The sequence below is a fragment of the Pleurodeles waltl genome, chromosome 3_1 (assembly GCF_031143425.1).
Source record: "Pleurodeles waltl isolate 20211129_DDA chromosome 3_1, aPleWal1.hap1.20221129, whole genome shotgun sequence".
In the NCBI taxonomy this organism is placed as follows: Eukaryota; Metazoa; Chordata; class Amphibia; order Caudata; family Salamandridae; genus Pleurodeles; species Pleurodeles waltl.
Window position 1 is genome coordinate 420,690,589 of NC_090440.1, and position 14,100 is coordinate 420,704,688.

Here is a 14,100-nt window from a genome sequence, read left to right on the forward strand (position 1 = left end):
TTCCTCTCATTTTTGGAACACCATAAAAGCCCCCTCTTATCTGACCACCTTTGTAGTGACTTCTTGCATTTTTGTCTGATGAAAAATGCTTTGACTGTTTAAGATTGAAATTGTGCTAAATTTTATACTACTTGACTCCTGTATTTGTGAGAAACTCCTGCATTCCAGCAACATGGAGTTTCTTTGGAAGCGTTTGAAGAATGAAGCTGCATAGTTAAAATAGATTCAATTAGATGTATGAGCATACCAAAGCATGGGAAATGAAGAAAATTTAGATTTTCCTAGTAATCTATAAAGAACAGTCTTAATTTTATTAAAGACATAGAGGCGAGTATTATGCTTGCTTTTCTTGCCTTATTTTAAACAGCAGCCACAGTCAAGTCCCAAGAGCCCAGAGAAGTCCTTGGCCAATGGGAACAACAAAACAAACACAATGAACCAATCAATGTATGGCACAGTTAATATATACCTATCTAGGTTGCAAGCAGTCCTCTTTTCTTGAGCGAGAAGTCTATGGGTCTTGAATACATTCTATCCAACGAAATCCAGGAGAAACTAATGGAAGCCGTCCTATTGAAGAAACTTCTGGGGAAGAAATCCTGATCTGTCGAGACCACGTGGGCGTGACTTGAAGAACCTGTTCCTCATGAATTGCCTAGTGAAGCAGCGGAAGATGAAACTGTTAGGGTGGGAAAGAAATATGATTAAAATGATATTGCGGCAGGATAATACTTGCCTCCCTGTCTTTAATAAAATTAAGACTTTGCTTCATAGATTACTAGGAAAATCTACATTTTATGTCAAGACCGGAGGCTCTTATTATTCTTCTTTAAAGCATATCAATCATGTCAGAAGAAGCTGTAGTAACTGGCTTACAATAAAATGTACGGAAAATATCATTAGACCAGTCAGCCAATCTCAGAATGTCCTCTGTTCGAGAGCCAGCCCAAAAGGCTTTTGAGGCCGTAGACCCCCTGGAAGAGTGAGCGCCAAATCTGGAAGTATCAATCCCAGCAAAGGATATTACCCATTTAACCCAACTGGCTAGAGTAGGAGAGGAAACCGGCTTCTGAGGTTTCTTGAAAGAAATGAGGAGTTGGGAAGCAGAGAACGTTCTGAGATGGATAGTCTTTTGCTCATAAATTTTAAAATTATTTCTTACACACAACTTTGGTTGATTAGGGAAATAGGGGTAAAAAACCATGGAGATATTTGTTTTGGTACTTCTATTAATCTTAAATTGTATACTAGTAAGAGTAAAATGACGACCAGAAATATCCAAAGATTTGACATCCGACAGGCGTTTACATAGTAACATTGTCAATTTAGCAGAAGGCATCTTGAGAGATAAAGATGAGTTCTCAGGCCATGAGAGAAACAGCTGCAAAACAACATTGACATCCCATAATTCACTACATTTAAGAGTAGGCGGATTGGAAAACTTTACTCCCTTTAAAAGACGACAGATAAGTTGATGTTCTCCAATTGGTTTCCCATTGATATGTGGATGATTGAGAGATATTGCTGAGCAATAAAGATTGATGGTTCTGTACGACTTACCTGAACTTGCTTGAGCGGCTAAAAAATTGACAATTAAGGAAATATCTGCTGAAAAGGAATCACAAGATTTTCCCACACACCAGCTATGCCGATGTATACATTTTTGTAGTTCCAGGAGCCCAAGATTTGGAGATATATTCCAAAGCTTCCTTTGAAATTCCTGGATAAGATTGGGAAGTCTTGTTACCTTCCAGGCTGAAAGGATTAGAGATTTGTTGAGAATCAGATTGTGAGGATGTCCCTCCGGATTGGTAAGGAGATCCAGGAAAACAGGGAGAAGGACCGGAAAATCCATTGCAAGTTCCAAATGAGGAGGATACCATACCTGGGATTGCCAGAGGGGAACCACCAGTATTAGACTGGCCTTTTGACGACTTACTTGACAAAGAACTCTGTTGATCATTAGAAAAGGGGGAAATGTGTAGGTGATTGACTGATACCAATCTTGTTGAAAAGCAACCGTTGCTAGTGCTAGAAGATCAGGTCTCCAACTGAGGAACTGAGGCAACTGAGCATTTAACTGGGATGCAAAGTGATCTATGTGTAGGGGTCCCCATTTGTGAAACAGGGTACTGAAAACAGAATGATGAAGTTTCCAGTCACTGGAATCGAACAGGAATTGGGAATTCCAATCTGCTACCAGATTGAGTTTCCCTGGGAGATATTCCGCCCTGACAGATAACTTTTGTTGTAGACAGTTTTCATTAATTTAGTGAAACACAATGAAGCTGAAGGCAGACCGAAAGGTAGAGAGGAGAATTGATACGTTTCTCCTTTCCACTGAAATTGAAGACATTTTCTGTGATCACGATGAATAGAAATAGTGAGGTAGGTGTCCAAACGAACTATCCAGTCATTTTGTTGCAGAGTATCTCTGAGATGCAAGATGGTCTCCATTTTGAAATGTCGATATACCACAAATTGGTTGAAGTCTCTTAGATTTATGACAGGTCTCATCTATTTGATTTTCTTTTGAACCAAAAAGATGGAATTTAAGAAGCCTAAATGATGAGGGGAAGTGTGTTGAATCATGCGCTTTTGAAGAAGGGATTGAACTTCCTGAGATACCAGAAGTGTCATTTCTGCAGAAAAGTTTAGAGGCTAAGGAAGATGCATTTGAAAAGGAGTATCATAAAGCTCGATAGAATACCCTGAAACGTATCTAGTACCCATGGATCCGAATGTATTCATTCTCAAATGTGGGGGAAAAATTTTAGATGACCCTCTACAAAAGGTTGGCCAGAAGGTACACTTACTTGCTGGTTGAGAGGACCTATGGTAACGTTGATTGCTTCCTCTGAAGCCTCTTGGCCTTTGAAACCCTGAGATGTCGGGTTGCGGCTGGTAAAGTGACTCCTTCCTCTACCGGCCTTGGCAAAAAACCTTCTTTAGAGATTGCTGAGCTTTGTCCAAGGAACAAAAGTTGTAACATATTTGCTTAGCTCCTTAATAAAGGAGAGTTCAAACAGCAAACCATTGGTCTTGATGCCAGGATACATCGTTGCCAGATTTGCCAACTTAGGGTCGAGTTTGAGAAGTAAACCTTTCTGCCTCTCATGCGTCATAGACGAATTGGCATTGCCCAGAAGACAGAAGGCCCTTTGAATTCTTCCACTTCCAGGTCAATAGCAAGATTGTCAAGTCTGTCATTTTCCGCCAAATCAAAATTTCGAGCCAAAGGACCTACTACATCCAACATTTTGTCCTGGCACGTAGACCATGCACTGTCGACCCCTTTGCGTGGATCTTTGCCAAATTTTGTGAAAAAAGTCAGCAAAGAGGCATCAATGGAAGGAGTGGTAGTTATATGAAGTAGTAAGGATGGTCTTTGGGCATTCGGCCTTCAATTTTGTTCTTGTTTGTTTATCCAAGGGCAAACGTAATTTAGCTGAAATATAATCTCCTACATGCTGTGAAGGAAACCACTCTGTGGAATTAGGATGATGAATGAGCTTTGGGTCAAACAAAGGATTAAGCCCCGAGTCCAAAATCGATTTGGACTCCTGAGGATCACTTTTGATTTTTGGGGTGTGGACCAGACTAAGACCAAAAATCTAAGTCATCTAAATCCTCATCATAAGCATTACCTGAATCATGGTCAGTAAGATATTCTCATCAGTATCTTGAATGGATGAAATCACAATCTTTTGTGCACTGTTATCAAGGTGCTTAATTTTCCTTTTACTTTTTGCTCCTGGAGCATTTCCCTCCTTAGCTGGAGGCCTGTGAGGCTCTTCAACCTCAATCCCATGTGAGTTAGACTCACCTTCCATAAGCGCAGATTTTTTCAACTGGTTGCTGACTATGAGAAGCCACTGTGGCTTTGCGCTTTTTGCCTTCCCCTGCAGATAGGACCATTTTAGATTGTGACATAAGGGATAGAACAGAATTTTCTAACTTCTTAGAGGCCCTGTTCATAGATGCTAAAACTGCTTTAGCAACTGAGGAATGAAGAAAAGAATTTAAATTGTTTTAAAATTATTCTTCACTGTCATTATTTTGCATTTGCAAAACATCGGAAAACTCCATGTTCTTAAATAAAATACAAAACGATTCACTTAAGGAGAAAAAACGAGCTCACGAAGGGTTAAACTGTGAGAGGAGGGAATATGAGGAGAGACAAAGTCAACGGACATGTCCAAAATAAGAGGCGGTACCCCGGAGAAGAATCCAGAAATTGAAGCCAAGCGACGCTGCAAGACACAAGTGAAGCCTCAGCTAGAAAAAATGGTGACGCTAAATATAGACAAACCGGCTGAAATATGAGCTGCGTTGAACAGAAACTGCACCTGAAGGAAAGTGCACAACAAAGATGGCTTTCTTGAAGAAGAAGGAAGCCTTTGAACGTCCGCTCACAGGAGAGACGCAGTAGGCACAGCGGGAGACACCAGAGGTAACGAGCAGGAGGGGGAAGGAAGAAAATTGACTAAGCGCGATAGAAGAAACACGTGAATACAACACCAGAAGTATACAAAGAAAACACAAGTGAACACAGATTATAAATTCAACGTAACCTTATAAAGAAAATACCATTACTGTATATAAGAGGACACAGGATAATATATACTTATCTTGACTGTGAGCAGCAAGAAAAAAGGACTGCTTGCAACCTAGATAGGTATATATTAACTCTGCCATACATTGATTGGTTCATTTTGTTTGTTCTATTGTTCCCATTGGCCGAGGACTTCTCTGGCCTCTTGGGACTTTTGTTTTTTTCACTTGACTGTGGCTGCTGTTTAAAATAAAACAAGAAGAGTAAGCATAATAGGAGCCTCCAGTCTTGTCATAAAATTATGGGCTGAAAGTCTTTGTTTCAAGGTCTGCAAAGGCAAAATAGTCCACTCGCTAATGTTTGTGCCAACTGGTTTATATTTATTTATGAAAAGATAGTAGATGTGCTCATTTCCTAATTAATTTCCTGGTATTAAGCATTGCGATATTGCCCATATAATATAACATGCCCTCTTTTCTGCCAGCTACCGTTGAAGCATTTAAGGTAGATACTGCAAGCTGGATTTTGCTGAACACCAATGCAACTGGATACTTTAGAGTTAATTACGACCAGGAAAACATGAGGAAGCTTCTTCACCAATTGGAAACTAACCCCAATGTAAGTTCAAATTTTGTTACAAAATTAAAACATTTCACCCTACCTGCATTCATGCATTTTACATGCATTCAAAAGGCAGAGGTTACACAAAAATTGCTGGTTCAAGCAGTAACAGTTCAGACAGAAAAAAGAAGTAATGGATGGAAGGGCGAAGCCAAATGTTTTCAGAAATCCAAGAAAAAGGGTTACAGAGGCCAGATGTAGTCACTGAGGTCTTTTCAACACAAAGCAACATGCATTTCTTTGTAGCTGATCTTAAAGTATGAAGTATTGAATTATTTGCAATAACTACACAGCAAGATAAATTGTTTCTCAGCTTTTATGTAAATATTTCAAGCATAGTAAGTAAATTTGTAGACTGTATCATCCAGCCGTAAATGAAGAGAGACATGGAGTGTCTGCTATATCTCTGATCAGCGATAAATGGTGTTAAGAATCTCAAGTGTCCTGCAGAAATTATTCCACACTCTGCCTAAAGTCTGTTCTGTCTTTGGACATTTAAAAAAAAACAAAAAACTCATGAATGGATATACTTGAAATGATCAGTTTTGCATCAATGCTTTGTTTAAAACAATATATTAAAAATCATAAGCAGTACCAAGCCTCCAGAATTCGTGATCATCACAATCCATGTGGCTATAGCAGCAATAAAAGTGAAAATCTGAAAGGCCGAATTCACTCCCAATGAATATCTGACAAAGTCACTGAATTGTTGTTTTCTGTGTTCATCCCATTTAAATGTGTTAATTAGGAGTTAAGCTTGAGAAAAAAAAAACCTTGATACCTTGGGACAAATACATAAAGGCCAACTGCCAACTGGACCTAGTCATATGAGCCAAGATACAGGCAGCAGGCACCAAATGTTTGGAACAAGAAAATGCCTTTATTTTTAAAAGTGGCATTTTCAGGATTGGAAATAAAAATCTGACTTTACCATTAAAGTACACTTTTTAAGTACAATTCATTAGACAACAAATCAGACCAATTGGAAGTGATAGCTTACTAAATGTAATAGGGTAGCTCAATGTTATCCTATGGGAGAGGTAGGCCTCATAATAGTAAAAACTAATTTTAAACGTTTTTAATACCACGACATGTGAAACTTGAAAGAATATGTTCAACTTCTTAAATATACAGCCATCTGTCCTCTAGGCTGTTCAGGGCCTACCCGAGGGGTACCTTATGTATTAAAAATGAAAAAAGGTTTATGCTAGGCATCAAAGTTTCTTTTGTCAGGCCAAAACTGCTTTAAAAACTGCACACACAGGCTGCAATGGGAAGCCTGTAATGTTCAAAGGGCTTCCTAAGTGGCTGGCACAACCAGTGCTGCAGGCCCACTATTAACATTATATTTTTCAGGCTCTTAGCACATTCAGTACCACTTTACTAGGAACTTAGAAGTAAATCAAATATGCCAATTGCATTTAAGCAAATTCTACCATGTCTTAAGGACTTAGTACAAGCACTTTAGCATGGGTTAGAAGTGGTAAAGTGTGAAGAGTCATAAAGTCAGCAAAAACAAATTAGCAGACCAGGAGGGTCTTCGTGCCAACACAGCAGCTGTCCACAATGCCTGACTTGCTACTTTCTCTGACAACGAACTCCTTGCGTCCCCCACTATTGCAAACAGCAGCTCCTGATGCAGACTTTATAAGGTAACTCTTCAGCAGGAAGAACCTAGCCCTTATATTCAGCCAGTGCTCCTTTGTAATCAGCTTGAACTTGTGACTTTACCCAAGCCCAGTACAACTAGTCAATTGCAAGTGGCACTTTGTGCTTTTTGGCCATTTTCACCTGATACTTTAAAAACTCATATTTTTCACTCTGCTGACTGTATGTTTATTGTTTTCATGTTATTTTATTTGCTGAAATTAACTCTATTTTTTAATTGGTCAGGAATTATTATTGTGTCTTGTTTTCACTTTATTACTGTGTTGACTGCTGACTAAATGCTTAACACATTGCCTATAAGTTAAGCCTGAATACTTTTGTGGCAAAATGCCAGAAGGTTAAACACATGTTTATGTAGTGACTTTTGTGGTTCACTGTGACAAGTAATGTGTTCATTATTTGAGAGGGGATTCCACCCCCCTCAACTAATAACCTTTGACAGGAAAAACATCATGTGAGAAACTGAGAGAGGATACGATGGCAATCAATTAGCAGACTTAGCATGGTAACAATGGTTTCTCCAGGACAGAACCCTGAAGGACACCCACATCGAGTGAGGAAACAGAGCATGGGTAATGAGATCGGTTTGATGAGAGCTTGTAATGCAGCGAGGTAAGTCGTATTCTTCAACTGAAAATAACTGAACTAGGTTGTGAATTCAGCATAAAGATCTGTTGAATCAATACATAAGATTGATCAGGTAGGTGGCTGAAGAATTGGACCAGAGCTGACCTGAAACATTAAATATAAAATGTCTCAATGAAGGGAGGTGTTTAAAAAGGGCTGAAAAATTAAAGAATGCAAGTGCAAAGTTTAAGTGAATAGAGATGGTCAGACTGAGAAGCTGTCTTCAGAATGAGAATAAGGTCTGTCAAACGTCTTGTTCAAGATGTTGAAAGAAACAGAGCAACTATTTGTGTGAGTAGTGCATATTATGTGGTGATTGGGACCTAGAGTACAGAGACAATAGTGGACCTGAGGTGATGTCACTTCCTGAGAGATTAGAGAAAGTGTTGGTGTTGCTAGGGTGTGAAAGAAGTGGTAGCAGTGAAAATAATGGAGCAGTGAGCTCTCATCCTGGGGTCCTCGCTCGGCCCAGAGGTAGCACTCCCCGGCAGCTTTCCATAGTGACAGCGAGCAGCGGAGGTGTAGAATAGTTTAGAGAGCCACCAGCTGTGCTTCAGACTAGAGAGCCAACAAGATCTGAACCGCTTTCCTTCACCGGGGTTACAGTACAGTAGAGATAGCGGGGCCATCTTGCAGGCTCACAGTAACTGCAAGCGAGGCAGCTCCTCACAATAGCTGATTACCGAAGCCCTTGCTGAGGAGTGCAGGCAGGAGTGTGCCTGAGAAAGGCCAAGTGGAGATGTGCCCCTGGAGACCCTGTGGATTCAAAGCTGGCCCTGCATTGCCAAGGGTACAGAAGGGGGCATATGAAGAGCTGTGCTGGGGTAGCAGGGATGCCCATTGTTGCGATTTGTCTTTGGACTCCCTGGGTCACTGAGAGAATGACTTAGAAGAGACTGGAGGTTCCTGCAGGCAGCTCCCTGATCGATGTTGACCCCTGGGTACATTGGATCAGGGGGCCCTTGGAGATCCTACTTCCCACAGGACAATCCTTGCCTGATAAGCTACATGAAGCCTGCACACAAGGACTTTTTTTACAGGCAAAGATAGCTTGGGTAACACCTCAGGGAGAGCGCAGCTGGCCTTGGGGGTCATTATTTATCACACAGGCCTGCATGTTGCTGGCTGACCTCATGCCCCTACGGTGAGTAGTGGAGACGGACTCAGAGTACTAGGCATTGACAATTTATGACATGTAAACAGGCAGACAGAAACAGATAGGGGATTTCTGGTGCACTTTGCGACCAGAGCTTACCTGGGGGTATGAAGTGGGAGGGCCTCCCCACTGAAACAGCAGTTTGTCATAGCAGCAAAGAAAGGTAATGCAGGATCCCCCATCACGAAAAAGGACTTGACTACCTGCTTGGGGGAACTACATGACAAAAGCTTTAACATAGTGTTAACACAATTGTAGGCCCCAATGTGACAAAGTACCTTCAGCAGCTGTTGGATCACATAATGACCAACAAGGATGATATTTTAGTTATGAACCGGAAAGTTCACAAGCTACAGGTCTCTCACTCAAAAAGGCAGGAAGAAATCAGGACACTGTGAGAGGAGGGTACAGATCTAGAAGACTGCTCATGGAGTGATAATGTGCAGACACACAATGTCCTGGAGCAAGAAGAAGGGGATAATGTTGTTGACTATTGTAAATCCCTCTTGAGGCTCGCCTGGTGCCCAACCGTGAGATAATATAGCCAAATTGGGATTGTCCTACCTCAACGACCCCTTTATGAGGAAGACCAGGAAAGTGGACGGGGTTACCTTCTGAGACCCAATGGTGGATCTTTTCCAGGATATATGTCAGGTGACCCTCAACAGACATTTGCTCTCCTCAGTGAGTGCGGAATTCTGTAGAAGGCAAATAAGATATTAATGGTGTTGGTTCTGGACCTTTCTACAAGGTCACCCCCAAACGATTTGCCTTCCCCATACTCTAACCTGTACCAAAGTACTTGTGCTTTCTCCTTACAACATGGTAGAATTGGCTTACCTCAGTTGGCATATTAAACTTACTTATAAGTTCCTTGTAAAAAGCACTACACATGCCCATTGCCTGTAAATTAAATGCAACTAGTGGGCCTGTAGCACTGATTGTGCCACCCACCCAAGTAGCCTTTTAACCATGTCTCGGGCCTGCCACTGCACAGCCTGAGTGTGTAGTTTACACTGCCATGTCTACCTGGCAACACAGTCCTTTTGCAGCCCCAAACCTTCCTTTTTAATACATATAAGCCACTCCTGGGGTAGGCCTTGAGCAGCCCAGATGGCAGGGTACAATGTATTTTTGAAGCTGGTCAAGTAGTTTTAAGTTTTACATGTCCTGATAGTGAAAAACCTCTTAGATGCATTTTTCACAACTGCAAGGCCTATTGGTCCCATAGGATAAAGTTGGCGTTGTCTTAATAACAATTATAGGCATATGTTCAAATTGGAAGAGATAATTCATTCAAGTTTGGAGTCTCTGGGATCACAATTTATTATCCTACCTTATAGTGAATTCAGTTTTTAAACTACAGTTCTGAATATGCCACTTTCAGAAAGGTGGCATATTTTCTTGTGCCTGCTGCCTGTCTCTGAGTACATCTGGCGTCAGTAACAGGTGGGCTTTGTGTATTTCCCCTAGACAGCCACACAAAATGGGAGCTTAGGTGTGACTTGATGGGCCATGCTGGCAGGATGGGAGTGAGGGAGGAGCTGGACCTGGGCTCACTGACAGCTGAATAGTCTGTGACCTGTCCCCACAAGAAGGGCTGGATACCCCCTTGTAGTAATCCTGGAGTCACGGTAGGAAGGACAGGGCCTCTGTGCACCTCAAAGGCCTGTCTTTTAAGTCTTCCCCACTTCAAAAACACCACTGGCACCACTAGGTATAAGAACTGGACCTCAGACACCACAATTTCAGTGCACCTCTGGAACTGTGGATATTCTGCCAGGAAGAAGGACTGCTGTGTTGCTACAAGGACTGCCACTCTGCTGGACTGCTACTTTGCTGGACTCCTGCTCTGCTGACCTCTGCCTGGGTGAGAAGGATTGGACCTGCATCACTCGAACCCAGAGACACTCCAAAGGCTAGTTGACTGGCCTCCTCATCTGAAGCGTCAGGGACATAAAAGACTGGTTCTGCACCTGGACTCTGCCATCCGTGAGTTTATCCTGCCAAGTGGTGCCACCCTGTCCTGGACTCTTGAAGTGGGCAAGTGCAACCAATGCATCCACTCTGCTGAGTGACGCATTCCGGAGCAAATCTGACGCATCATCTTGGCTGAGTGGCACATCTTTGAGCAGGACCAATGCATCTACACTGCTGCATGGTTTGGGCCTGTCGCATAAGACTTGCATCACTGCCACATCCCGTTTCTTGGTTTTGATGAATCACCTTCTGAACCACTGCTGCTCAGTGCTTTTCCTTGCATCTCCTGTTGACGGAAGCAATGATGATGCCACTGAAGCTCTGCATCACAGCTATGCTAATCATCGGAACCCACGCATTGTTCCGATGACGTAACGCATCCTCAACACTGGTCTTTGCATCGCAAGCTCAGTCGACAGGATCCTCAGTGTTGATGCCACAGGACCTGGCACCATAGCCTCACTGCATCTCGGAACCAATGCTACGCAATGCATCTTCACAGACCCACACAGCACTCTGTACCCAAGATTTATGGTACTTTAGTATAGTGGGCATTTAGCATACATGTAGCTGGCCTGTGCTCCATCGGGTCAGCCTGAACTTTTGACTTTGTCCCAGTCCGGCACAACAAGATGTCCCCAGTAGCAGGTTGTGCTTCTTAACACTATTGTTTCTTAACATCTCCAGTTCACCAAGTGGATTTTTGTCATTTTGGCCTTCTTTTATTTATTAAATTAAGTACTATTTTACTAACCAGGTGTGGTATCTTTTTGTGTAAATGTTCACTGTTTTACTGTTTGCACAAATACTTAACACATTGCCTCTAAGTTAAGCCTGACTGCTCTATGCCAAGCTACCAGAGGGTGAGCAAAGGTTAATTTAAGGTTTGCCTGTACTGGACCCTGACTAGTATTGTGGTTGCTAAATGACCAGGACTCATACCATAGTCAACCAACAACACAATTTCTAACAAATGGATGTTCTCCTTTGTGCTGTAGTCCATTTGGGTGCCAGAGCCCATATTAATCGCACAATGGAGGAGGCACAGGAGAGGCTGGAGCCATTAGAAGATAGCTCAGATGTTTCAATACATGCCAACAATAGCCAAGCCTCGAACCACTGAGTGAGCTTGACATCCAGGGTGAGGGAGGATGGAGACAAGCCTTGGGGCAAAAGGAACAACTGGGAGATGGCCAGAGCTAGACAAAGTATGACACATAAGATATGGAAGCCAGCCTTGAGGCACACTGTAAGGTGATGGGAAAGCTTCAAGCAATCCTGCCCCTGGGTACAAGAGAGCTTTGATTTGTCCCTTAGACACTTTGAACTGCCACATGGAGAGCAGCCCTCAGTGTGGATCCATATTACAGGTGAGAGACGCACTGGTGGAATACTATGCACTCCCAGAAGGGAAAAGACTGAGAGGAAGGTCTAGCATGGCCTGAGGGCTAAGCGAGACTCCCTAGATGGATGATATGCATACTTAGAGGGGAAGTGCACTTCCGCACAGTGGTTATCCTTTTTGCATATGTTCCAAACCATGGCAAAGAGCAGTATATTTAGAACCTACCAGACAAGGTGAGGATGTGGGTTCCGAAGAACCTTCTCTGGGTGGGAGATTTTCATCTGGCACCAGACACTCTTTCAGGATCCTCAGGATGGATACATACAGGGAATATACCCAAGGAGATGATTTGCTTACTGGCAGATCTGGACATAGTGGATCTGTGGAGGGTAAAGCATCCAGAGGAAAAGGATTTCACCTTTTTCTACCGTATCCACAGATCTTACTCAAGGATTGACTTAATGTGGGGATCCCAATTTTTCATTGAGGTGACAACTACTATTGACCAGGGCATTACAGCACTCTAGGACCATGCATGGGTTCTGTCAGACAGAGATATACAACGGAGAGCTTTATGAGGGAGGCAGTGGCAGTTTGATAAGACCCTCCTCAGGGACCAGCCTTGCAGACATGCATTGAGGGAATCCATAGAGCACTTCTTTAAGCAAAATGAGATAGATGAGGCATATCTCTGTGCAATGGGCTTGGCTAGCAAGCCTTTAATGGAGGCTGAACTCAAAGAGCCCACTGCCCATCATAGGCCAACAAGTTCATTGAAGGCCCAGCACTGAATCAAAGCACTTCAAGGACAAAATAACTTAGCGGCTATGGAACTGGTGGAAAAGATGCTGCTGTATCTGCAGCAGCAATTCTGCAAACACACCAATAGAACTGAGGCTTTCCTGGCCCGACGCCTGCAGCATAGCAAAATGGCACGCAGTATTCCACCCATAGTGGGAGGAGGTGTCGGGGCCAGGAATCACGCGGTCTAGGGCTCGCCCAAGCCAGTGTTTCCACTGCAGCCATCTGCAGTTCCCATATGGAGCCTCCAGCAGTAATCCTTTCTTGTGCTAAATCACGCTCCCCACACCCCCTTGTGGCAGAGCGCATTGGGCTGCGGGCATTGGTCGATGGTGGTGTCATGTTCCTAACAGAAGGTGGGGGCTTATGAGAAAACTACAATTCACAGTATCTCATTGGCGGCGGCCATCTTGGGGTGCGGCTGCTCTATAAATACCAGCCACACCTACTGGGCTCGCTCACTATTCTGCAGACTTCTTTGGACCAAGAACGGGTTTGTATCCTTGTTACCTGCCATCCTGTCTGAGTTTAGCGAGTAGGTCGTACTCATGCAGGTAAGTCCATTCTAGGAGCTTGTCGCTCGCTCTTGGATGCTTTGTATCCTTTGGTCTCCTACAACCGGAATTCTTTGGCGGTGCCGTAAGATACTGTTGCACTCGCTCTCAGAGACAAAGGTGAGAGGTTGTCATTTCAAGACCTCTTTCATTGCAGTTACGGCTCATTTTGCTACTGGTTTCCAAGAGACAATTCTTGAACATTGTATCCAAGTTTATTTCCCTTCTTGTGTGAAAGACTTTAATTTTATTATAGTTTTTTTATCGGGAGCGCGGTTTCTGGCCTATTCCCTGGCTACAAGATTCTACCGATTAGAACAGAGCCCGCTTTGGTCTAAGCTCAGATTGTTTTACGAAATTGGATATTGCTGCATTTTTTACTATAGGCTCTGATTGTTATTAGACTCTCTGTAAGGAAAACGCTATAACCTTTACAGTGATATTGCATGAGTATAGTTAGTTGTGTTTTAAGTTTTCTAACTTTTCCTGAGCAATACGATTTATCGATGATAAATGATAAAGTCATTATTTGAAAAGAGATATAAATGTTATGCCATTACAGTTGTGTTTGCATTAACCTTTTGTCTTCCAGATCTCCCTCCTGCTGATCCCCTTCCTAATTCCCCTTCCTCTTGCCTGGCGCCTCCAACACTCAGTGCTATGCTATTAAAGCATTCTGAATTGGTGTTGCCAGGAGGTGGGCCCACTTGTTCAGCGATGCGCGGATTCCGAGGAAAGGGCGATATGGACAGAATAGTGAGCCCACGAATTCAATTTCCTCTTGATCCGTGCG

At 42.9% G+C, this 14,100-nt stretch overlaps 1 protein-coding gene across 1 annotated transcript in view; it reads left to right on the forward strand.

Annotated features, from left to right (window-relative positions):
- Positions 1 to 14,100, forward strand: part of LOC138284184 (aminopeptidase Ey-like) — a 663,484-nt gene that overhangs the window by 352,540 nt on the left and 296,844 nt on the right. Inside the window, exon 13 of the mRNA XM_069222683.1 lies at positions 5,040 to 5,173. Coding sequence (XP_069078784.1) covers positions 5,040 to 5,173 — 134 coding nt within the window. The remainder of the gene's footprint in view (positions 1 to 5,039; positions 5,174 to 14,100) is intronic.